This window comes from Camelus bactrianus, chromosome 33 (assembly GCF_048773025.1).
Source record: "Camelus bactrianus isolate YW-2024 breed Bactrian camel chromosome 33, ASM4877302v1, whole genome shotgun sequence".
Classification (NCBI taxonomy): Eukaryota; Metazoa; Chordata; class Mammalia; order Artiodactyla; family Camelidae; genus Camelus; species Camelus bactrianus.
The window spans coordinates 5,193,393-5,219,978 of record NC_133571.1 but is presented as its reverse complement, the minus strand read 5'-3'; the positions used below and the strand labels follow the sequence as shown (position 1 = coordinate 5,219,978).

General features: G+C 38.4%; 1 protein-coding gene across 9 annotated transcripts in view; it reads left to right on the top strand.

The window, feature by feature from the left end:
• Window positions 1–26,586, top strand: part of LOC105068463 (CWF19 like cell cycle control factor 2) — a 234,241-nt gene that overhangs the window by 107,635 nt on the left and 100,020 nt on the right. For 8 of the 9 annotated variants that reach the window (XR_012503771.1, XM_074356909.1, XM_074356905.1 and 5 more), the window contains 4 exons: window positions 7,123–7,274; window positions 9,575–9,831; window positions 16,803–16,952; window positions 18,055–18,606. Coding sequence is in view for 8 of the 9 variants with exons in the window: in XM_074356909.1 (XP_074213010.1) it covers window positions 7,123–7,274; window positions 9,575–9,831; window positions 16,803–16,952; window positions 18,055–18,606 (1,111 nt within the window). In the remaining variant the exon portion in view is untranslated. Of the gene's footprint in view, window positions 1–7,122; window positions 7,275–9,574; window positions 9,832–16,802; window positions 16,953–18,054; window positions 18,607–25,807; window positions 25,951–26,586 lie in introns of those variants that run through there. The other variant, XM_010955382.3, reaches the window with a different exon arrangement.

The following is a 26,586-nucleotide window of genomic DNA, read 5'->3' as shown; positions in this document are numbered from 1 at the left end:
TTTAACATCTGAAAACCGAACAATGTAATTTTACCACATTAAAAGAACAAGGAGAAAAAAATGTAATCATTTTGATTAATGTAAAAAACATATTTGACAGAATTCAGCACCCACAGATGATAAAAACTTGGCAAACAAGAATAAGAAGGAAACTTCTTCAATCTGACAAAGGGCATCTATGAAAACCCCACAGGGAACATCATACTTAATGGTAAAATACTGAATGCTTTTTCCTAAAACATTGAGCAGGGCAGGGATGTCTGCTCTCATCACTACCATTTAATATTATATTAGATACCTTAGTATAATAATTCAAGAGAAAGAAAAATCATACATATTTGAAAGGAAAAAGTAAAACTCTTTATGATTGTAGATGTAGACAATCCTAGGAAATCTACAAAACAAGTACTAGAAGTAATAAGTAAATATAGCAAGGTTGTAGCTTACAAGGTCAATAATCAAAAATTAATTTTTGGAAAATGAAGTAAAATCTTTTAAAAAATAACATCAGGCTCTTGTTAATGGAACCAAATTTGGGTCCACTTGCCCATGTGCAGTAAAACCAGTCTGCTGGCACTGGACTGTGGGGGAGGAAAACGCTGCATTTATTGCAGGGCACCGTACAAGGAGTCCAGGACAGTCAGTGCTTAGCAGCCTGGACTCCTACACGGGTGTCAACACAGCATTTTTAAAGGCAAGGTGAGGGAGGGGCATCCCTGGGTATGTGATCAGTTTGTGCACAATTCTCTGATTGGCTGATGGTGGAGTAACAAAGTGGTGTCATGGAATTAACATACTCAGTCCTTAGGCACCAGTAGGTCATGGGTGCTCATGGTCATCAAGTAGTTAATTTCTTCCATTTGGTAGCAGTTGTAGCATCTGTAATACAACTCAGGAAGTGTGCATTGGACACTATTTATTATCTGGGTACTTCAGAGAGGAGCTACAGCGGAGGATGTGGGGGAGGGGGCTGTCCCAGGAAGACCCCATAGGGTCCTGCTCAGTTACAACTTGTAAAATAGTTCTTTTTCAATACTCTGAATTAATTACTTTCAAAAGTAAATAGTTTCCAGCTGTCAGCCTGGAAATTTTCTGTTTGTTTTTTTTTTAAGTTCAGATACTATTTACATATAACATTGTTAGTTTCAGATGTACAGCATACTAATTATTTTAATGTATATACTGCAAAATGGTTAACCCAGTTAAGTCTAGTTAACAACTATCCACACATAGTTAAAATTTTTTTTCTTGTAATGAGAACTTTTAAGATTTACTCTCTTAGACTTTAAAATATTCAATACAGTGTTATTAACTATAGTCACCATTACAGCACCAGGACTCATTTATTTTATTACTGGAAGTTTTTACTTTTTGACCACATGCACTCATTTCACACACCTCCTCCCATCCCACTGCATCCCACCCCACCTGCCCCACAACCACCAATGTGTTTTCTGTATCTATAAGGTTTGTTTTTTGTTGTTGTTGTTTTACATTCTACATATAAGTGAGATCATACAATATTTGTCTTTGTCTCTCTGACTTATTTCACTTAGCATAGTGCCTGATTGTTTCTATGTCTTGGCTATTATAAGTAATACTGCAGTGAACACGGGGGTACAGATATCTTTTTAAACAATTTTTTTAATTGAAGCATAGTTAGTTACAATGTGTCAATTTCTGGTGTACAGCACAATGTCCCAGTCATGCATATATACACATACATTCATTTTCATATTCTTTTTCATTAAATGTTATTACAAGATAGTTGAATATAGTTCCCTGTGCTATACAGAAGAAATTTTTTTAAATCTATTTTTATATATAATGGTTAACATTTGCAAATCTCAAACTGCCAAATTTATCCCTTCCCACCCACAGATATCTTTTTGAGTTAGTATTTTTGTTTCCTTCAGGTAAATTCCCAGAAAGTGGAATTGCTGGATCATACAGTAGTTCTGTTTTTAAATTAAAAAAAAATTTTTTTTTACTATTTTTCCATAGGGCTGCACCAGTTTATATTATCACCAACAACGTACAAGCGTTGCCTTTTCTACACATCCTTGCCAACACTTGTTACTGTTCGTCTTTTTGATAATAACCATTCTAATCGATACGAGGTGATAGTCTCCTTGTGGCTTTGATTTGCATTTCGCTGATGATTAGTGATGTCGAGCACCTTTTCATGTACCTGTTAGCCATCTGTATGTCTTTGTTGGGAAAAATAATCTATTCAGATCTTCTGCCTGTTTTTTAAAATCAGATTATTTTTTGTAATTGAGTTGTATGAGGTATTGATTTTTTTTTGGAGTGGTTACATAGATTGAACTATAGTCAGTTTTATCTTATTTTCCTTTTAATTTATATTAAAATTTTATAGATAATATATTTTATCCTAACTTTATTTTTATAATGTTTGCTTTTGTTTTTACTTTATCTTTAACCTTCCTACTAATTTTATAGATGGTTCATCTACTACCTTTATTGTATATTTGCCTTTACCAATGAGCTTTTTCCTTTCATAGTTTTTATGTTTCTTGTTGTGGTCTTTTCTGCTTAGAGGAATTCCGTTAGCCTTTCTTGTAAAGCTGGTTTCGAGGTGCTGACCTCTTCGCTTTTGCTTGTCTGTAAAACTTTCCATCTCTCCCTCAAATTTGAATGAAATCCTTGCTGGGGAGAGTATCCTTGGTTGAAGTTTTTTCCTTTTCATGACTTGAAGTGTATGATGCCACTCCCTTCTGGCCTGCAGAGCTGCTGCTGAAAAGTCAGCTAATAGCCTTGTCAGAGTGCCCTTGTATGTAACTTGTTGCTTTTCCCTTACTGCTTTTAACATTCTCGCTTTACCTTTGGTTTTTGCCATTTTAATTACAATGTGTCTTGGTAGATGCTTCTTTCAATTGATCCTGTTTGGGACTCTGCTTCCTATGCTTGGATGTCTGTTTCCTTTTCTAGGTGAGGGGAGTTTTCAGCTCTTATGTCTTCAAATATGTTCTCTGCTGCCTTCTCTTTCTCTTCTCTTGTGACCCCTATGATGTGAATATTAGTGCACTTGATGTGTCCCAGAGGTCTCTTAAACTGTCCTCCTTTCTTTTTATCCTTTTTTCTTTTCAGCTTTAGTGATTTCCACTACTCTGTCTCCAGCTCTCTGATCCATTTCCTTTGTATCATCTAATCTATTGTTGACTCCTTCTGCTATGTTTTTTTAATGTTTATTTTTGATGGAGGCTCTGGGGACCGACCCCAGGACCCTGTGCCTGCTGAGCTTGTGCTCTACCACTGCTCTCCTCCCTCCAACATATATTTTTTTATTTCAGTGGTTGTGATCCTCAGCTCTGTTTAGTTCTTCTTTATATTTTTTAACTCTGTTAAAAATTTCTAGCTTCTCACTCTGTACATCCAGTCTTCTCCTGGGTTCTTGGATGATGTCTACGATCACGACCTTGAACTCTCTATTGGGTAGACTGTTTATCTTCACTTCTTAGTTCTTCTTCTGGGGTTTTATCTTGTTCTTTCACTTGGAACATACTCGTCTGTCACCTCATTTTGCTTAATGGGCTTCTATAGGAAACGTCCTATCGGGCCCAGCAGCACACTCCCCTCTGGACACCAGAGCTGTATGCTCTGGGGGTGCCCTCTGTGGGGCTGCATGAGTCCTTCTGTTGTGGTGAGCTGACTGCTGTGGGTAGTCTGGCAGGCATGGCTTGCCCCCAACCCGATAGTCTGCGAGGACTTGTGGGTAGTTGCCTGCTGCTGGTGGATCACGGTCGCATGCCTGGCTGCATGGTGAGGAGAGTCCTGGTGCTGGTGCTGGCCTGCTGGTGGATGATGGAGGATCAGGAGGTGGCTGACTAGGGAGCCCTAGGGCGTTCTGGAGCTACTGTTGGCCTGCTGGTGGGCAGGGCCAGTTCCTGGCACAGCTATCTGAGGAGCTCAAGGTGTCCTGGAGTTAGTATCAGCTCATTGGTGAGTAGATCAGGGCCCAGGGCGTCCTGGGGCTGGTATCTGCCCACTGGTGGGTGGAACCAGATCCTGGGTTCTCTGGCTGGGAGCCTGGGGGTCCCAAAGCTGGTGTTGGCCCTCTGGTGGGCAGGCAGGGGCCAGGGGTCCTGGACCCTCTGGTGAGTGGGGACAGGTCCCAGGCTGCTGGGGGCTCAAGGGATCCTATGGCAGTCATCCTGCTGGTGGATGGGCTGTGTCCCTGCTCAGCAACCTACTTGGCCTGGGGGATCCCAGGACTGGTTCTTTCTGGCCAGAGAGTAGGGCCAGGTCCCAGCCCTAATTAGCAAGAGGGGGAATTCAAAAATGGCTCTTGCCAGCACTAGTGTCCTCATGGTAGGAAGAGCTCCCCCAGATGGCTGCTGCCAGCATCCCTGTCCCCAAGGTAAGTCCCAGTTGCCTCTTCCTCTCTGGGAGGCTCTTCAGGGTCAGGAAGTAGATCTGACCCAGGCTCCTTTCAAATGACTGCTTTTGATTTTGTGTCCACCTTAAAGAGTGGAATCTCTATTTCTCACAGCCCTCTGGCTCCCCAGAAATTAAGCCCCATTGGCCTTCAAAGTCAAACGTTCTGGGGCCTTGTCCTCCCAGTGAAGTACCTGCAGGGGAGCCTAATGTAGGTCTCAGACCCTGGGGGTGTGGGTCTCCACCCCTTCTGTCCACCTCATTGTGGTTCATTCTTTATATCTTTAGTTGTTGAAGATCTTTTCTGCCAGTCTTCAGGTCATTCTCATCGACAGTTGCTCTGTAAATAGTTAGCTTTTGGTGTGCTGATGGGAGGATGTGGGCCCAGGGTCTTCCTACTCCGCCATCTTGGCCCTCATCAGTTCTTGATGTATTTTGGATATTAACCCCTTATCAGACTTATAATTTGCAAATATTTTCTCCCATTCCATAGGAATTCCCACTCCAGGGGAATTCCACAGGTTTCCTCTTCATTTTGTTAATAGTTTCCTCTGTTGTGCAGAAGCTTTTTTGTTTGATGTAGTCCCACTTGTTTATTTTTGCTTTTGTTGCCATTTGGAAATTCTTTTCTAACAGCAGATTGAGTGAAACAATATAACAATGACCAAATGAAAATTGAGAATTGAAATACATTGTATTATTTCATTTTAGGATTAAATCCATTTTAATTATATGGTTGATCTTTCTCTTCTCTAAATGTGTAGTAAATGTATCTGATACTTGATAAAAGAGATTTCAACAACTTTAGTATAAAATCATGCTTTTTAATAATTTGCTGAGATCTTTCAAGCTTAATACATTTCCTGTGAGTATGAAACACACTTCTGCAGGCAGATAGCCTTACTAGAGTAAATCAAGCAGAAAACTCAGCCTCAGAAGATTTAAGTCTTAGGAATAAATTTAATGAAAGATATACAACACGTATACACTGAAAAATCATGAAACATTGCTGAGAGAAATTAAAGAAGATCGAAACAGCTAGAGATGCCATGATCATGGATAGGGAACTTAACATTGTTCAGATATCAGTTCCTAAATTGATCTAATGATTTAGTGTAATTTCTTTCAGATTTTGGATAAATAAATTGTGGTATGTTCGTATAATGAAATTTTACTCAGTGAATTAAAAAAAAAAAAAGTGAACTACTGAAACACACAACAACACAGCTGAATCTCAAAATTATTATGTTGAATGGACAAAGCCAGTCACAAAATATGAAGCCAACTGTATATGAAATTCAAGAACAGGCAAAACTATACTAATAGAAATCAGAATAGTGGTTGCTTTGAGGTGGGGAAAGATTGACTGGAAAAGGGCTCTAGGGAATTTCCTTGGGTAACTGGAAACGTTCTGTATCTTGATTGGGATGGTGGCTACCTGGTTGTGTACATTTGTCAAAAGTCATGAACTGTACAGTTAAGATCCGTGCATTTCACTCTGTAAATTTAACTTTGAAAAGACCACATTTTCTTACCAAATGATTCCTTTTTCCCATTCAAAAATTTGATCTTACTTCCAAGATTCCCTTTAAACTTTCTTAAAATCTGCAAATGACTTGTACATGTCTTTATTTTTTAATTTTTGTTTTACTTATTGTCTGTCTGTCTGTCTGTCTGTCTGTATCTAAAGAACTCTCTTTTTTTTTAATTTTGGGAAGGGTAATTAGATTTATTTTATTTAGCTATTTTCGCAGAGGCACTGGGGATTGAACCCAGGACCTCCTGCGTGCTAAGCATGCACTCTACCACTTGAGCTATTATTCCCTCTCCTTACTTATTGTATCCATATTAATCATACTCTCTTCCCCTCATTGTCTGTTATTTTCTGATGTTGATGGCCTTGACTCTCAACTAGATATCATTTACTGAGATAGATATATTAGAAATTCCAATGATAATTATGTATTTTTCTGGTTCTCCTTTTAGATTTTTTTTCACTTTTTGCTTTTTATTATTTTGAGGCTGTGCTCTTAGGTGCATATATATATATAGGTTTTTATAGCTTTCTGTTGGATTGACTGTTATTATGAAATGTTCCTTTTTATTCTTTCTTAATACTTATTGCCTTAAAGTCTGCTTTTTCTGATTAGTTAGCTGTACCACTTTTCTTTTGTTTTTGCTAGGTATATATGGAAGATTTGCTTTTTGTGTACCTTTTTTTTTTCTATTGTTTTATTTTCAACCATCCTTTGTCCTTATCTATAATGTCCTTATCTATATATGTCTCTAGTAATCAGCATGTAGTTGGATACCAGTCTAAAATTCTCTGTTCTTTAATTGGATTTTTTTAGTCCTTTTACATTTAACATAATAACCAATGTTAGATTTAAATTTACTGTCTGTTTCCTCTTTGTCCCATCTGTTCCTTGTTTTTTCCTTCTTGTAATTGGTATTAATTAAATATTTGTTATTATTCTGTTTTTCCCCCTTGAATAGTTTGTTAGTTGTAAATTCTTTTAATGATTACCCTGCGGATAATTTCCTAAAAGACAGAGACTTCTATTTCTTTGTTTTCTTCTACAATGCTTAGCAATTCAGGGAGCCCAATATAGATATTTGCACTATATTCTTCTGGATTTATTCTGTTCCCTTAATATTTTTAAAGGACCTAAAATATTTTTATTAATACAGTGTTAAATAAATTAATTTGACTATTGTTTTTAGAATCACACCCAGAAAATTTGATACTGTTCAGGCATCCAGGGGTCACAAGAGCGGAGTTGTCACCGGTGATGTTGAAGACTTAACTTTAAGCAAGCGAGGAATACGGACATCATTTACATTTAGGAAAGTGAGGCACACACCGTGTAATTGTCGTAAGTATATAATTTTGGTCCTACTGTAAAATGGAGTAAATCCAGTATGAAAATCTTTTAAAGTCCCATCAGAACTGGGAAGAGCTTTGTATTAACATCTCAAATGGCATTTCTCATATTCTGCCTTGTATTGTATTTACATATACTTTAATTTAATTTTATTTCTTTTATGTATACTTTTCTTAACGACCTCCACTAGAGTTTATATTCCCTGAGGGCAAGAACTGCATATTACTCATGTTTATTTTCCTCAAACATAGTACTTGAGCATAGTTGGATGCCAAATATTTATCGAAGTCACAGTTAAGAGTGCTACAATTTGGGGGCATTAAAATATCACTGTACAAAAAAAATTTTAGAACAGTTCCTAAATTACTTCTCATTTAACCCAGCAGGGAATTTGGAGATGACAAATCTTTCTATAGTAAGTAGATAACTTTAGAGGGTAAATAGAGGGTTATGTTTTAGTCAGTTTGGAAAGGAGTACTCAAAAACTTATCAAGAAAATACTGTTTTGAATTATCTATACAAGTGTATCATGACCTGTATTTCTCAGACTCAATGAATAAAAACCCCTTTCATTTTGTAAGTAATATTTTATAATGACAGTGATAGGAAGAATCTTTTTACATCCCCAAAGCTTTTGGATTTAATCATTTTCTGAAAAATATTTCAATTTAAAAATTCCTGTTGTATCTACAAGATACTATCCTATTAGAAAACTTGGAATCTTTGTATTTGTTATCTTCATGTTAGTGACTTAAAATAGGTTTTTAACAGGTTTTTGTTTCTTTTGCTAAAAGTGTCATTGAGGACTTAAAACACCATCAAAATATTTTTATCAATTAAAAATTTCTTATTTAGTATTTGATGAATGTCTAACACTGCTAGTAGCTTAATAAGGTATAGAAAAATAAAGCATGGCTCTTGTTTCCAGGGAACTTGAAGAGAGTAGGAGAGACAAGTTAGTTTTTTTACCTAAATATTATTTTCATGGGCAATAATTTAATGTAAGGGATGCTGTAAAAAGCTCTGATTGTATATTCAGTTTATGGATTATTTAAAAGTTCAAGGCCATCTTTTGGATACTTCTGGTCAAAATTTGTGGATTTAAGTGATCTTCCCTTTACATAACTTAGATGTTCATAATTTTCAAGAGAATGAAATTTTTACCAAGACCAGCTTAAGACAATTGTAATGTGTATTGTAGTGTAATTGTAATTCTCATGTAACCAACATAATATAACACATCTGCTTCCACATGTATGTTTTAGAGCTCTCAAGATTTCTGGGGCTACCCTTTTCTTAAATGTCTTCTTAAAATGTTTAGAGCTTTACTTCACACATTAGTAGAGACTAGATCGTTCCACCTCCATTCAAGGTTTGGCACCTTCCAGTTATATTTAGGGAAAATTCCTGAAGCCATCAGTGCTACGGCCCAATTCTTTGCTGTCACATGATTTCTGATTATTGCCTTAGTCTTGTCTGTGGTTTCTCCGGAAACATTGCCTCCTTAATTGTCTAGTATACCACATGTAAAAGGATGTTGTGTGTCACAGACTTTGAAGACAAAAGGAAATTATAGCATAGCAGAGAGCAGGCAAGGCTTGAAAATGAGTTTTAGACATTATTGCAGAGAATAGGGAACAACTTCAAAATTAATTTGAGACACTGTATCCTAAATTTCCTCTGTCATCTTCTCTACTTGGTGGCAGTCTCCGTAGCGTTTGCTCATTCTATTGAAGGAAGCAGCACAGTGTAGTCATTGAGAATGTGGGTTCTGGAGTTTCCACTGCCTGTGTTTAAATCTTGACTCTATGACTTACCATCTTTGTCTCTTTAGGATCATTATTTAATGTTATAATACCCTTGTGATTATTACTGAAATGACACTTTGTTTCTAGTCCTAGGGCCCCCAGAATATGTGTCTCCTTCACCTGCCAAGAGAAAAACCCTGTCTTGTGAATTGCTGAATTTCTTCTGGTTAGGCTGGGCCCATAACATGCTTTCCTGAATAAGAAGACCCTTGATCCCAAGATGAAATAAGCATCTTCATATAAGGCATGCAGGACTGCAGGCACATTTTGTTGCAAATGAGTCCCCCACTTCTTACATTAGACCCTCATGTACATGCTCGGACGTGCTGGGAGAGAGCTACGTTTTTACCTGATGAATCAGAGCCTGCTTTACCCTAGGCTTCACGTGTGGATTGACTGGCTTTTCTTTTTAAGAAAACAATATGCCTTGTGAATCATATGGATAAAAATAAATGGTTAATACTGCCTTATTCTTTTCATTAGGTTACTCTTTGGTCTGTGACAGCCAGACGAAGGAGACTCCGCCATCGTTTCCAGAGAGTGACAGAGAAGCCTCACGACTAGAGCAAGAATACGTCCATCGAGTTTATGAAGGGATCGCCGGGCACTTCAGCAGCACGAGACACACCCCTTGGCCACGCGTCGTGGAGTTTTTGAAAGCTTTGCCGAGTGGCTCATTAGTTGCTGATATTGGATGTGGAAATGGAAAGTACCTTGGCGTCAATAAGGAGTTATATATGGCGAGTAGTTGTTGCTTCTGGCTGTCTTTTTGCTTTATTTGTAAGGGTTATTATCACCTTCTTCCTCATGATATAATGCTGTGTTTTTAGTTCAATGCAGAAAATTTATAATGAACACACTCATTCTTTTTTGTTTCCATAGAAATTTATGGGCATGCTCATATTTTTTGTAGGTGTTTTGTTTTATTTTGTTGCCCCTTCAGATTCTGCTTTTTAAGAAGATTATTTTATCAGTAAAGCTAACCTTTATTTATAAAACTCTTTACAGGTTATAGAGGATTTTTATAGAAACCATTTTCTTTGCTTAGATCCTTGTTAGTATAAGAAATATAAAGATGTATTTTCATCTATCTTTTTAAAAAAATTTTAATTTATTTTTTTGAGGGGAGGTAATTAGATCTACTTATTTATTTTTAGAGGAAGTACTGGGGATTGATCCCAGGACCTTGTGCGTGCTAAATAAGCATGTGCTCTAGCACTTGAGCTGTACCCTCCCCCTTATCCATCTTTTATAAATGAAGAAACTGAGGCTCACAGAGGTTATATTACTTCCTTGGTTAGAGAATATAACTGCAACTTGAAATGATGCCTTCGTACTCCCAATCTAGTGTTCTTTTACTCATAGTAGAGGGAAAAAAATATTTAGTTTATTTAGTTAGTCTTACTGTTGAGGAAGTTAAGGCTCAGGTATATTAAAAATTTGACCAAGGTTATAGTGCTAGACCCAGGATTTGAGCCCACTTCTTTCTGTCTGATGCCAAAGCTTCTGTTTTCAGTTGTTGTAATTTCCTTTTCTAATGGATCACTTTTTTCCCCGGATGCTGGGAAGTAGGAGGTTCTCTCTGCATTAGAGCACTGTTGTAAATACTCATGTCAGCGCTGCTCTGTGAAGGCAGAAGCTTTGCTTCCTCAAGATCAGGGGAGGGAGGACAGGAGTGAGGAGAGTGAGAGCATCGGCGTTCATGGGCTGCTGGAGTGTGTCCGGTGCTCGTAGTCTCTGTTTTTACCTCACCATAGATACTGTTATACAAGGAAAGTTACAACTACCTGAGGAAAGGGAGAGTGTGCATTAAGAGGCAGATGAAAGATAGCTTTTCATCAAGATAAGACATAAATGTTCATATATTGTCATCATGTTTACAATCAAATTTCAGTTTATAAAGAATAAGGTCCAGTGAATTTTGTTTGTTCATGTTGAAGAGGAAATAGCTTCTTGATGTGCCACTTAAAGTCACCACTTTAACCACAGTTTAAAACAAAGTATATCTTCTGGTGTTTCAATCTTGAGGTGCTGTCCAAAAATGTTTCTCAGTAAGCTCTGTTTTTATACTTTTCTGGTGGTAATTTCTGTGGCTTTATAAAGTCAGGTATCATTTGTGTCAGTGGAACTAGGCTGAAGCCAACTACACTGACTTAGTTATAGTGATAACAGTGTCCTGTTACAGTTGAGAGAAGTGATTTCTTGATAAACTGAACCAAAAACCGGAAGCTGGTTCAGCAAGGAATAAATTTAGAAGAATTAGAGAATCACGAGCACGCTCACCGTCCACGGTCTGCATTCGCTGACCCGCGGCAGTCCGCGTGTCCCCCCGTCCCCTGTCCCTGGAGCCTGCTTCCCTGAAGGCTCAGTAGGTGCTGGTTCAATGAATAAATGAGAACTACTTGTCTCAGCTGGAGTTAGGGTTTTCATTTTACAGGAAATGGAATTCTGTGCAATAAAAGAGAAACCTGCTTTTAAAGCTGTTGAAGCTCTGACCTGGATGGAGCAATGATATTGGAGTGTATTTTGAGCAGCCAGCTTTAAGCCTGAAAATATGTGCATTTCTTGACATTCATGAGTGGATGTGACCTGAGACATTCATTCTAGCTATTCCAATGTAGAATAGTCTCAGAAACTAAAAAAAAATTATTAATATCACTATTTTATATAATTTCCTCAACAAAATGTACTTTTGAAATACTAGCTTGGGCTCTCCTGGAAATAGTTTTATGAACTGCTTTTCATTTCTTTTAGAAGTGTATGTGGTGAATCTGTTCTTATATCTGAGTCATGCATAAGCTTGTTCTTCTGCTCTTTAATTCAGAAGTTCTGTATTCTGGTTAAGAAATACTTCTTTTTTAGACTTCTTCATTTCTAGGATCAGCACTAGCCATTGGCTTTATTTTCAGAGTTAAATTTTATAGGAAAGATTTTATACCTTCAAGAAACTTACTGCCTTTATAATGATACCAATAATGGATGAGATGTGCATACCGAGAGCTTGGTGTAGCTTATTCACTGGGTAATATTTTGTGCGTTGGCCTCAGAGCACCCTCAGTCCAAATGCATTTCTTAGATAAATAATTACTTAATGCATAGTATGGACTTTCTTGGCTGTTGCAAACAGTTGGGATTGCAAATATGATGATGATGATGGTGTCTGGAGTCTACAATGATACAACAATTGGAAATATGTTTATATAGGTCTCTTTTATACATTTCTGTTTTTCTTTTGCTTTGTTTTTTAACTATTGACTACCCGGTAAAGGGAAGAACAGAAAGGAAACTAGCAATGTTAAGCACCTGCTGTGTGCTAAGTGCAGTTATAGGGAAGTGGGAAAACCGCCTAAGGTTACAAGGTGTCTGGACAAGCATTAGACCCTCATCTCCAACTGCAGGGTCCATGCTCCATGGCATTCCACTAAGAGAGATCCTTAAAGGCTGGCTGTGGTGACAGGACCCCAGGCTGTGAGCTCGGACATGGCAGGGATCGTGTCTGTTTTCTCGTCCACTTACTTGGCACATGTTAGAAACTTATTACTGGTTTATTGACTAGTAAGGAGCAAACCTGTGAATTCAGGTTCAATTCCTTACGTGAAGACTAGGACATCCGTAGTGCTGGGTTCTGCAGCCTTGAAGGGAATGTGACAGCCTCAGGATGGGTGGGCTTTAACTCAGAGTAGGATACGTGGATTTCTCTTCATATTTAGAATCCAGGACAAGAGTTTTTTACTTGTTTCTTTTTGTTTGTCTTATAAGGGAGAGGTGATTAGGTTTATTTATATTTGGAAGAGGTACTGGGGATTGAACCCAGGACCTTATGCATGCTAAGCATGCACTCTGCCTTTTGAGCTATACCCTCCCCTCAGGACAAGAGGTTGGTTTTGTTTTTTTTTTTTCCCATCCTTTGTTCCATATAATGATAATAAGTAACATTTGCAAAGCACTTTTATGGTTATTGAAATATTTAGTATACACCATTTCATTTGATTCTCATATTAACCTGAGAAGTAGGTATTTTTATAATGAGGAAGCAGAGGCTCTGAGATATTAAGTAGCTTTCCTAGGTTATTCAGCTAATTATTGCTGAAGCCAGAATTCAAATCGAGAGTTTAGTATGATCTTTTCATTTCATTTCTCTGCCCTTTAAACTATATGTTGCCACTCTGATGTTTCTATAATTGCATATTTTGTTAATAGTTTTAAAATGTTGTATTTTTTAAGAAATAAAAGTAATTTGGGCACAATTCAGAAAATAGGTGAGAGGGAGGGTATAGCTCAGTGGTAGAGCGTGTGCTTAGCACACATGAGGTCCTGGGTTCAATCCCCTGTACCTCCATTGAAAACATATATATGAAGGGAAAGGTATTCTCTTATAACCTTGATACCCTTGTAAACTAGTTTATCGTGAGGAATAGCCTTCCAATATTTTTTCTATGAATTTTTTATACAGTCGTGAGTGTGTATACAATATGATAACTCATTTATGTCACTTAGTGTTTCCATTTTGATATGTAATCTTATATCATTCCTGGATTCTATTATATTTTAAGAGGTGACTGTTACTTGACATTTGTTTGTATGCAGTTTGGGGCTGTTATAAATAACACTGTAGTGAACATGTATATTAAACACAATACGACAAGAAGGAGGAACATGGATTTTTGGAGTGTGCAAGACCTGGGTTTAAATCCCTGCCCACCACTTAACTGCTGTTCAGCTTAGGGCAAGTTACTTATCTTTTTGACACAAAGTTTCCTCATCAGTAATACGGTGATAATAATATCTAACTCAGAGTGTGTCTGTTATAAGGGTTAATAAGTACACAAAGAATCTGCTTTAACATATAGGAGATGCTCAGTAAAAGGGAGTTTCATTAGTCTGTTTACCTTTTTCCATATTTTGGATTATTAGGGTAAAGTTTCAGAAGAATATTGGGTCAAAAGTTGTCAACATTTTTAATCTTCCTTAAAAAAATGGTTTGCCCAATTGCTTTTTTTTTTTTTTCGCCAAATTGCTTTTTAAAATTGGTTTAGCCAGTTTGTATTGTCACCAATGCTTTATGAGAGGAAGTTGTGTCACACTGCCATCACCGTGGTATACTTTGATTTTAAAATATTCTTGATACTTTAATAGGAGAAAAATGAAACCTTGTTTAGTTTTATTACTAAGTTTGATATTTTTTCATTTTCACCCGTTCTTCCAAAATTGCACATTTAATGTTATGCTGAAGATTTTAAAAATTATATAGAAGTATAAGTATACATTTTAAGCCCAACCAATATGTGTTTTTATCGTCACTTATCTCCATCCAGTATACAGAAATACGTAGCTTTACGAATCCTCTGCTATTTATGGGTATTTATACTTAAGCCAGTTTCTGTCCTGTTGTTGACAGTGTGCAGCATTATTAGGGAGAATTTCAAATACCTGGTGCTATATTTGGTATAAAAACTTAAGGGAGTTTAAGAATAGAAAGGGAAGAGAAAAAATACTGATGATTCAACCATGGAAAACTCAGACGTCATAAGTAAAACATGGAAGTACTGAGCCAGCGTGAGTCAGGGCTCCGTCAGACCTAGTGCTTTGTGACAGGAATCGCCCCTGCTCTCTCTTGTTGGTGGAAAGGGGCGCTCTGTACAAATAACTGTAAGAGTCTGGCAGGAAGAAGAAGGAAATTTTCTCTAGTTTCTGTTTGGCTGCTCTTCCTCTGCTTAATCTGTGGTTCTCAGGTAATACTTTTCCTCCTCTGGGTAACTGTCGAACTCTGTCTCTGGGGGTTTGTTTTATAGGCAGGTTGGATTCCTTCTTGTTGACCTTTACCAAGGCATAGCAATCTGTTAGAATTCGGCATACTTGAACCTTCTTATTCCATGAGCTGAGTTTTATTGTAATAAAGCCTGGCGAGCACCAAAAGACAATATGCATATTGTTTGAGGGGTACTGTCATCTTTTTGTTTTGTTTTGTTTTAAGTTTTTACTGACGTGTAGTTGATTTACAGTGTTAGTTTTCAGGTGTCCAGCAAAGTTACTCAGTTATACATGTATAGACATATGTATGTTTTCTTTTCAGATTCTTCTCCATTATATGTTATTATAAGAAATTGAATATAGTTCCCTGTGCTGTGCAGTAGGTTCTTGTTGTTTATGTGTTTATATATAGTAATGTGTGTCTGTTAATCCCAACCCCGTCATCTTGGTATTGTGGCTATTGGCATAAGATATGGGAGAAAATAAATAAAAGTTAATAGCTAGTTAATGTATGTTACATAGGAAAGGGGGCTATTAATTGGGAGTTGTGCCACTATTGTTCTTAATGGGCCCTTAATACTTTTCCATCTTAAAATATATCAAAGGGATATTGCTACACGTCACTTCTAGCTCGGTTCCTTTTATTACACTTCAGATATTCATGCAGCTGTGGGATAGAAGACAGAAGCTGTTTAATACTAATTAGAAATCAAGCAAATTCCTATTAAGTATGATTAGCATGGCAGATGCTAACTTGTCAGAATTGTTGTGACATGAAGATTCATATCTTTATTCTCAGATGGACTGAGGGAGCCCTGATGATGGATGCTCACTTCATCAAAAATTCAAATGAGTAAATGTAAATGTGAGGTGGCTACTTCTGTTAGGTGAAATCTACTCAGACATTTCTGTTCTCTGTTGTAGAGACCGGGTTAGGAAGAAATATCCAGAGATAATTATTAGTGATTTACCATTCCTTAAGCTCCCTCATCCCTCCCTCAATCTATATGTGCACATTGCACATGCAGGTGCGCACTTGAGCGCTGTCTCTCCTGTCTCTCTCTCTTTCTGTCTCTTTGTCTCTGTCTCTGTCTCTGTCTATATATATATATATATATATATATATATATATATATATATAAAACTAAACAGAAAAACTGCATACAAAACCAGAGAAAAGATGGGTGGTCCTAGCTCCCAGACACTTACCACAGAACAGACATACGTGTAAGGCATGTTAGGCCTCACCTGCTTGGAGAGATTAAAGGATGCTGCTAGCTGCCATCCAGTGTTGTCATTGCTGTAGAATGGTTTGGTTGTACTAAAAGGTTTAATTCAATAGCATTTTACAAATTTTGACTTCAGCACTTTATTCTTGATATGTGTAGATGAGGTATTTAGCAGAATAAGACTCAATAGCTTTAAAAAATGAAATAAATTATTTAACTTTTTTGGGGGAGGATTTTATTTTCTCATGGTACGAGCAATACATATTGAAAAGTATAAAGAAGCAGGAAAAAAAATAAGCTGCCCTCCCGCTGGCTGGGCCATCGCTGGGTAGTTTATACAGTAGTAGGAGATGCCTTAGGACCGCTTACTTGTCGCTCCCCGCAAACGACTAAATGTCTGTGTTGATGGGATAATCTCCATTTTTAAATGTGTGATATTACAAAGAGATCTAGATTTCTGAATAGTGATCAACTAGATGCCAATGAGGATCTCCCATTTCCAACAATGTTATTTTTATTCTAGTCATTTTGTTCTGTTCACTAATTTGAGTTCTGTTTGATACCTGTTAAGGCAATAAATGCTGCCCTGTAAATTATATAATCTGAACCTGTACGAGCTGTAAGTACTGATAATATCATGGGTCTTAGACTCTTTCACAATGCATATGAAATCTAATAACTTCATGACATTTAAACAAGATGTTATGAAATTGTTTCTCTGCCTGCTGCAGATTGGCTGTGATCGTAGTCAGAGCCTCGTGGACATCTGCAGAGAGAGGCGGCATCAGGCCGTGGTCTGCGACGCGCGGGCAGTGCCAGTCCGCAGTGGGTCTTGTGATGCCTGCGTCTCCATCGCTGTCATTCACCATTTTGCGACAGCAGTAAGTATGGTCTTTCTCGCTCCAAGAACCAAGTGGCAGGAAATGTTCATGGAGTTTACTGATTTGGACCCTATTTTAGCTTTTCCTTTCTTTCCATTCTCTTGTTGTCGTGCAGTTTACCCCCATTTCTTAAAGAACGCCTGTGGAATGGAGAGGAGCCACAGGGAGTCGTGCGTACTTGACCAGAGGTCTGACGAGACTCTGTGCTTTCATTGCTGCACATTTCTGCCTTTTTCCTACCCTGGCTCTTACTTGTTTTTGAATGCCTTGCTTACATCCCCAGAGTCGCAGAATTTTAGCTGTAAGAGACTAAGAAATCATCCGCTCCAAGCCTCTTGAGTGTGCTCTCTCTCCTCAGCCTCTGAGCTTCTTTATTTCTGTTTTCCATCTTGCTTTCTCAGCTCCCTCTCTCATTCCTGACATCTGAGTCTCATGTCCTCCCCCCCCCTTTTTTTTTAAATTGAAGTACCATCAGTTACAATGTGTCAGTTTCTGGTGTACAGCACCGTGTCCCAGTCATGCGCATAGATACGTATATTCGTTTTCATGTTCCATTCTATTGTTCTTCTTTTCCTATTCTTTTTTTTTTTTTTTTAAACTCAGATATGTAACTGATAGGAGAATGCAGTTGCCTTTAATCAGTCACCTAGGTTCCTAATTTTAAAATAAATGAATTTAATATTTTATATTTTTCTTATAGGGAAAAAATCTTATTTTTCCATGGTGTTACTGGTCCCTCCAGGATCTAAGCAATAACGTTATAGATCCCCCTGTGCCAGAGTCACTGGCAGTTTCAGTATTCTTTATGACCTAATTGAATTCAAAACCAAACCAAACCAAAAACCTTCTATGCCTTTCTGTTATTATCAGAAAGAAAAAAATGGTTTCCCGTTCTTCAACACTTTTTCCCCCTCAATCACAGAACAAAATTCTCCTTTATTTTTCTTTTCTGTTTTATGTATTTTGTTTGGTTTTCTGAGCCATCCATCTTCATTGAAAATAGTCCTATAGTCAGTGATACCTTCCTGTTTCCTCTCTGTGTCTCCTCCTGGTTGACAAATGGCAATATCTATATTTTTCCTTTCCTCCTTTTTCTAACCAGGAGCGTAGGGCAGCAGCTCTCCGAGAACTTGTTCGACTCCTGAGACCTGGTGGGAAGGCGCTCATCTATGTCTGGGCAATGGAGCAAGAACATGATAAGAAGAAGTCCAAGTACCTTAGAGAAAACAGAGTCAGCCCAGGGAGGGAGGAGCAGACCAGCAAGGAAACGTTGGCGCAGGAGGTGCCTGCGAAGCACACGCCTGACGTGGGCAGTCAGGACTCGGCACGTCCTGTCCCCTCCATCAGTGACTTTCAGGAGGGAGGCTGCGATTCAAGGAAAGCTACCAGTTCCAAGCTGCCTGTTCACACTAACAGGACTCCTTTTCATTCTCAAGACTTACTGGTTCCCTGGCACCTTACGGGAAATCCTGGTAAAGACAGGCCTGTTGAGCCACTTGGTGCGTTGGGATCCGGTGACCCGGGCGCTGTGTTTCATCGGTACTACCACGTGTTCCGTGAGGCAGAGCTGGAGGCTGCCTGCCGGTCTCTGAGTGACGTCAGCGTACTGCAGAGCTACTACGACCAGGGGAACTGGTGCGTGATTCTACAAAAGGTCTGATTATCCCTATGGATGTACTGCATGCAGGGAAGAAATGCTCGGCTTTTCTAAAAAAGGAGGTTAAATTACCTGCATTTTTAGTTAAACTTGTGGAAAAGTATCAAAGGAGAGTGCCTGGGGGAGACTCGGAGGTAGAGCGCAGTTGGGAGGTGTTCAGTTTGCCTGGTACTGCTGACCCCACTCAGTCCACAGACGCAGGCTTCTGTCACAGGAGGGGCAGGCATGCTTTTTAAAGTGACTGAAGTAGTCTGTGAAATACCTGGGATCCTAGGGTAACAGTAGGAACATTTTGAAGATAAACTTTTGTTACAAAGTATTACTAAATGAACTAAATCATGTAAAACCTGAGTGAAGTAATTACATAACATTTTAACAAAGAAAAAATTCCTGTTCAGTAGAAAATTGTCTGAAGTTTCATCTGTGATTGTTAGCTCTGTAAACTCACAGATGAAAACCACTCTGTCCCTATACCTTACTAGCACGAGGCTTGGCACATGGTAGGTGCTCGGTAAAATTTTAAGGCAATTGTTTTTGTTTTTGTTTTTGGGTGAAGATAGATTTATTCAGAGAGATACACTGAAAGGCAAGAGAAAGGCCACGAGGCGTGGGGGTTGGGTGCTCAGATTAAAAGTAGGTACACACTCCGTAGACAGGGTGCGGGCCGTTTCCGAAGAGGGAGAGAGAGGGGGTGGCCTAAAATTTTAGTTGGATAACACCCATGCATTGGTAGGAACTTTCATCCAACAAGTACTTTTTGAACCTCTACTGTGTACCAGTTACTATTTTAAGTTCTGGGAGGGGAGCAGTGAACAAGAAAGAACAAAGTCCATGTCCTCATGGAGCTTATGTTCTAGAAGGAAAGGAATAAGCAAATAAATAGACATTTGTGATAAAAGCCATGGGAAAAAAATACGAAACAGGAGGAGGTTTCACTTGAGACCAAAAGGTTATTTTTAAAGGGCTGAAATAAGTCCTAATCCTGACTATAGTTATTACCAAGAGTTCATTGGCACTCCTAATGCATTGGTCTAGGTGCTAAAGGCAACCCAAATATGTTCGTTTAACTCCTTTATTTAAATAGCAAAAGTCAGAATTGTCAATTAGACCTAATTATACCCTGATAAAAGCTTCAGTCACATTATTGGGTATTTCGAGTTCTTTCATAGTTTGTTCCAGTTTAGTGCAATCAGGGGTTATGTTTACCTACATCTATGCCATAGTTGCCCAGTTCAGTTACCACTTAGGTCAGGTTTCCAGGAGGAAAAAATTATCATGCACAAGGGGAAGTGTTTTGGTTTATTCTTAATACTTTACTCTCAGCACGTATTGCTTTGTAGTAGAGATGCTTACGACTACTTAAAGAAAAGTTGCTCTCTGTGAGTGATAGCTGCCCAGACAAAGATTTATCCTGTTACTAAATGTTAGTGATGCTCATTGTCAGCATGAAGCTTTCAGAAACAGCAGTGCCCAGTAATAAGTCTTAGATGAGACACTGATGGCTTTTGCCGTGGAACTTCAGTACGGGGTTACAGTTGTTCCCTCTAGATGATTTGTAAGATTCATGATATGAGAAGAAGACATCATAGGGCTAAAAATAGTGTTATTTCTGATACAAATTCTAGAACTTTTCATCACAACTTGAAGTTCAATTCATACTAATACATTTTAAAATCTAGATGAAATAGATGATTTCCTTTTTTTATATTTAAAGAGTAACCTAATTATTTTTAAATGTTTATATTTACAGAACAAAACTTTACACGTAAGGTACAAAATTTACATAGAGCTTTTTAAATATATGAGAGTATAGTCTTTCAAAGTTCTATTAGAAATCTAGAAAATTTAGAGAAAAAAGAAAGCTAGAAAAAAGAAAACAAAACCCCTGCTGTGGACCACAGACAGCCACAGGAGGCACGGTCAGATCTGCACCAGCCTGGTAGTGAGTGGCCTTTCTACCTCCCCGCACATCTGGAGTCTAAGATGTTCTTATAAGAATTCAAAGAGACTCAGTCTGCCTTTGTCTAACGTCTTCAGTCAGAAAGATTGCCTTGATACTTTCTGTTTCTTAAAACCTACCCTATCTTTTAAGACCCAACTCAAGTTTTCTCTTTTCATGAAGCTGCATCTAGAACACAATCTACTGAGATTTAATTTTTCCTGGTTTGTATTTGTAAAACAAACATACTGTATGATTCTGTAGCATCTTCCTTTGTACCTAAAAAATAATTTACTTACTTAAAAAATTGAGGTAGAGTTGATCTAGAATCTTATATTAGCCTCACGTGTACACATAATGGTTCAAAATTTTTATAGATTCTTCTCCACTTCTAGTTATACTTGCTTCAGACAGTGGGTAGAGTTTCATAAACTGAAAGAACACTATGCATGAAACTTCTTTCACCCAACTTGTAAAAGGCACATGCATTTGACTATGTGAGAAGTAAGCCTTCCATGCAATCTGAAAGGCTTTCACTCCGGTCTGCCCTGATCAGAGGGAGCTTAGTGCAACTTTAGAAGACCAGTGGAAATAGCAGTGTTACAGGTTTCTCAAACAATACACTGGCTCTCCCATAAGTAAGTCTCACTGGCCTGCAAAGTCAAATGTTCTGGGGGTTCATTTTCTTGGTGGAGTACCCCTGGTGGGGTTGTTTGATATGGGGCTCAGAACCCTCACTCTTTGGGGAGAATCTCTCCAATTGTAATTATCCCCCCATTAATAGGTTGGCCACTTGTGGGTATGAGTCTTGGCTATACTGTGTTTCTGCTCCTCCTACCCATCTTGTTGTTGTTCCTTCTTTATATCTTTAGTTGTAGAAGATATTTTTTGCTAGATTTGGTCTTTCTCATCAATATTTCTCTGTAAATAGTTGTAATTTTGGTGTCCCTGTGGGAAGACATAAGCTCAAGTTCTTCTAATCTTGGCCATGAGGGGAATTTCCTTCTGTTGGTGGGAATGTAGTTTGGTGCAGCCATTATGGAGATTCCTCAAAAAAAAAACTAAAAATAGACTTACCATATGATCCAGCAATTCCACTCCTGGGCATCGATTTGGAGGGAACGCTAATTGGAAAAGACACCTGTACTCCAGTGTTCACAGCAGCACTATTTACAACAGCCAAGACATGGAAACAACCTAAATGTCCATTGACAGGTAACTGGATAAAGAAGCTGTGGTATATTTATACAATGGAATAATACTCAGCTATAAAAAAGAATAAAATAATGCCATTTGCAGCCACATGATTGGACCTGGAGACTGTCATTCTAAGTGAAGTAAGCCAGAAAGAGAAAGAAAAATACCGTATGATACCACTCATATGTGAAATCGTAAAAAAAAAAAAAAAGAGAGAGAGACAAATGAACTTATTTACAAAACAGAAACAGCCTCACAGACATAGAAAACAAACTTATGGTTACCAGAGGGAAAGGAGGTGGGAAGGGATAAATTGGGAGATCGAGATTTGCAGATACTAACTACTGTATATAAAATAGATAAACAACAAGTTTCTACTGCATAGCACAGGGAACTATATTCAATATCTCATAGTAACCTATAATGAAAAGGAATACAAAAATGAATATATGTATGTATATGTATGACTGAAACATTATGGTGTACACCAGAAATTGATACAACATTGTAAACTGACTACACTTCAATAAAAAAGTTCAGTCAGATAAAAAAAGATCTTAGTTTCAAAATGTAGTCCTCCTTCCTGTATTGCAGTACTCCTTTTTTTTTTTTTTTTTTTTTTTGCAGGGGAGGGAGGTAGTTAGGTTTATTTATTTATTTAATGGAGGGACAGGGGATTGAACCCAGGACCTCCTGCGTACTGAGCACATGCTCTACCACTGAGCTATCCCCTCCCCTACTGCAGTAGTCTTACTGAAAAAAGTCTTTCCTTACCTAAGTCTGAATTTGTTTTTTATTTGATAGTTTCTAAATACCATTTTAAACTAAAATATACCAGGGATTCTTGGAAAATGGGCTGATTCCAAGGCTCAGGCAGAGAAAGGACAAGATGAGCCTCGGTCATCTTTTTGTACCAGAAAGTAAGGAAATGCTCAAAAGAATATGGAGGCATGTGAAAAGGTCACAGACACCAGGTTGGGGCTCTCACTGGCCAAACCAGGGCATCAGAATAAATTCTAATAATACATTATTATTCCACTGCATAACAACACGAATCTACTGAATAGAAATTGAAACCATGAGTCCATTCTAATACAAAAACAAATGAATAATTTGAAAGTTTGATGATAAATTTGTGTAATTTCTGTTGGGCTGCACCCTACGGGCCTGCAAGCCCTGAAACTGCCCATTCTCAAGACTGAAGAAAGAGCCTGAATTCAGCGACAAAGACATCACTGGTTTAATGAATAGAGGATCTTACAAAAGCAAAAGGGTCTTGAAGTGACAGCCCACAGCAGACGGCAGATGGCAGGCAGGACATGGCAGCAGTCTTTGCTACCTGAGGGAGAGGGAGGTTCCCAGTTACCAGGGGAATGGACATCAGGTTGGCTCATTGGTTACCAGGGAAACCAGTAGAGGAGCATGCCTGTCACCACTTCTTTGATAAACTATCATAGTAGAGAGAGTTCTGATCTAAAGATTAGAACAATCATTAGCTGGGGCCGGGGTAAGCAAGTAGGTATTTACTGATTAAGCTCTATGATTAAGAGGGAAGGTCAGTCAAATGAGTAGGGTGTGGGTGCAGCAGGGACTGGATGAGCAGGGGATGTACAGATAGCAAGACAATAGCCATCTGGGGTGACCTGATCATGTAGTTTCAAAGATCTGTCTCACAAAATACTTCCTAATTACAAAGTCATACTTCTGTGACAGTTCTGCCCAAGATGCCTAACCTGAGTCTAACCACAAAGAAACCTCACACAAATCTACGCTGAGCGTCATTCTATAACAAAACTGTTCTGGAATTGTCGTGGCTCTTCTGTAGTTAGTTGCGGCCGTGTGACCTACTTCTGGTTGGTAAGATTTAAAGGGAAGAAACTGGACTAGGCTTTAGGAAAGTGATCATTTTCCTAATAAAAATGGGGTAGACTTAGCTGGCTTCCACTTTTTGCCCTTTGTTCTCCCCCTTTATTCCTATGTTTTAATGGATGCAATGCACAAATGTGAAAGAATGGAACACACTCGTTGGGACTATGAAGACTTAAGTCACAGAGTAAGTGTTGCAAAGGAGAAACAACTTGGTTCCTTTGTTACTGGGCAGAAAGAATTCAGAGACGAGACACGGAGGTCAAGAAGGCATAGTGAGGATTTATTAAGCAAAAGTACACTCTCAGAAGGAAAAGCAGGTAGGATTAGGTGAGTAGGGGCCTTGAGTTTCTTTGGCAAGCTGGTTATACGGGTTGTGAAAATGGGTGGACTATTCATTGAGGAGGGAGGGGTTTTGGTCATATTTCCTGATTTTCATCACAGCTCCTCCTTCCCAAACGGAGGAGGGATTTGTATCCTTATTTAGTCTGGATTGGACGTGTCAAGGCGTCAGTGCATGATGGGTACTTCTTATTTGCAAAGTTAATTTCATTGTAATGAGGACATAATGAGCAAAAGGTTACATTCCAGAGATTCCTGCCTTTTCCCACCTTTTTCTTTGTCTGCCTCTAGGACCCCTCTTGCCACAAGATGCATGGTTTCCTGCCACCTGGTCCATGTCCCCCTTTCTTGGCTCATATCTTGCTAACTGCCAGCTTTAACACCTGGCTCCTTATTACATTACCTTTTGTTTGATTAAACCATGGATTTCTATTAGGTGTGGCCAAATGCAAAATAGTAAAAACAACTTACTTTACCTTATTTTTCTATATCAAGCTTGTCCAGTTCCCTTTCCTGATCCCAACACTTTTTGTTGTATATTTTATAGGTATCGCATTATATTTACAGATAAATTTATGTACAATTGATTTCTTTATGATGTTGAACCTTCTTCAAGTGTATGGTGTGCCTCTCCACTTGTTCTAGTCTTTTTTGTGCCTTAAGTGGGATTTAAAAGGTTTTATTACACAATTTTGCATGTTTCTGCTATAATCACCTTTTTTTTTCTTCTCCATAACTGATGCGAGGGGTGAACAGATGTTTTTCTGAATTTCAAGAGAATCTGAAAGAGTTTAATGATATTTGGATTAATTATGACAAAAACCAGTCAAGTCACAGTGAGTTAAATATTTCAAGGTCAATTCATAAATTAAAATTGACTTTTTTTGTAACAAAAATGCAATGAATACATTCTATTTTGTATATCAAAATAAACACTACATCCTCAAAGTTAAGATTTTCACTGGCTGGTGGAGTAGAAACTCCTGGGTAATCTTGGCAAACACAAATTCAGTTTCATGAAACGTGAAATGAAAGAGTATTTACCTCAACCTGGTTTATGTTAACTATTTTTAATGTTTTAGAAGTATATAGTTTATAGTTATTATCAAGGTCTTCTTTATCTTTGTGATTATAAATAAGCTCAGTGTTTTATATTCTGAAAGAAGTTGATTAATACTTCAGAATGTCTTATTCTTCACGGAACTTAAATTTTATGTTTGGCAAACCACAACAAATCATACAATTAGGTAAGTGCATACTGTAAGGAAGAATGCTTGGATGTATAACTACGAACAAGTAAGATGAGGTCAGAAAAAATGTGACAGTTTAAATAAGCACGTATAAATTATGAAGTGCAATGCAAAATTCACATGGCTTTTTCGTATACTGTAACTAAAGTCCATCAAAGCAAAACACTGACTTCTCAAACAACTTTGCCCTACTGCTAGCTTGCATTGCTCTTCTGGCCAGCCTCCCTTCAGCCCATTCCTCCAGCACAGGAAAACTCTGGCGGAAAGGGCACTTTGGTGGAAATCTCTAAGAGCTGCGGACTTCACCAATCTGAGTGCCTAATTTACTGTGGTGATTTTTAAGAGGAGATAACTGAGAAGCCGTCAGTGTCGTGCAAAGCGCGTAATAAATGTACGCTGACACTAATCCTGTTGACGGTAATCCAAATATGCCAAGGAGAGCAACTCCTCAGTTTAACTTCATGTCTCCTTTAAAACTAGGAAGTAGACACATCATCAGACTAGTAAGCGTCAGATCCGCACATGCTCCGTTGGTGGAGCAGCGTCACCCTCCCCCAATTCGGAAGTCCCGGTTTGTTTACTTAATTACGACAGTCGTAAACTGAGAGTGTTTGCGACGGCTTCCTAGCTTTACGTAGCTTTACGACGACAACTATGGCGGCTGCCGGTGGTAGATTTGAAAGTGCGAAGAGCATCGAAGAGCGGAAAGAACGGACCCGGATTGCCAGGGCCGAGGTGTTGCGACAGGTACCTCAGTTTGGGGGCTTTTGGAGCCATTTAGAATCGAGAGAGTGGAGGCTTTCTGGAGGCCAGGCCTATGTCTCTCCTGCCTCCCCACCCCCTCTCCTTTCACTCCCTGTCTCCCCTTAACCTGGGGGTGTTGGGGTCGATGTCTCGCTTTGGGCTGCCCGCAAACTCTTGGGTATCTTCTGCCGCTTAGATGTTCTGGCAGGCTCCAGTTGCGCATATTCTTTTCAGGAAGACTAGTTTCTTCCCTCTGTTTTTTCATATCTTTTAAATCATCCATTCTTGACATTTCTATCACCTGGGCTGCTCACTTTCGAGGGACTCCGCCACTTATAACGACTATCCCTGCATAATTTACAGCCTCATTCCTCTCTCTTGCTGTATCTGAAATGAAAATTTCCGTTTTCAGGAACACATGTAAGGCGCATAGAGTAGACTGTTTTGCTGTTTCATTCTTTGTTTTCTTTCTTTCTTTTCTTTTCTTTTTTTTTTTTTTTTTACTATTTGTATTAATTATCGGCTTATTGTAAACCCTTTTTGAGACAAGAGACCCATGAAATTTAGCTCCTCAAAAATGGCTGAGAAACATTGTATTTTACAATAAGATTTAGATGCGTAGACATAACATAAAGGGTG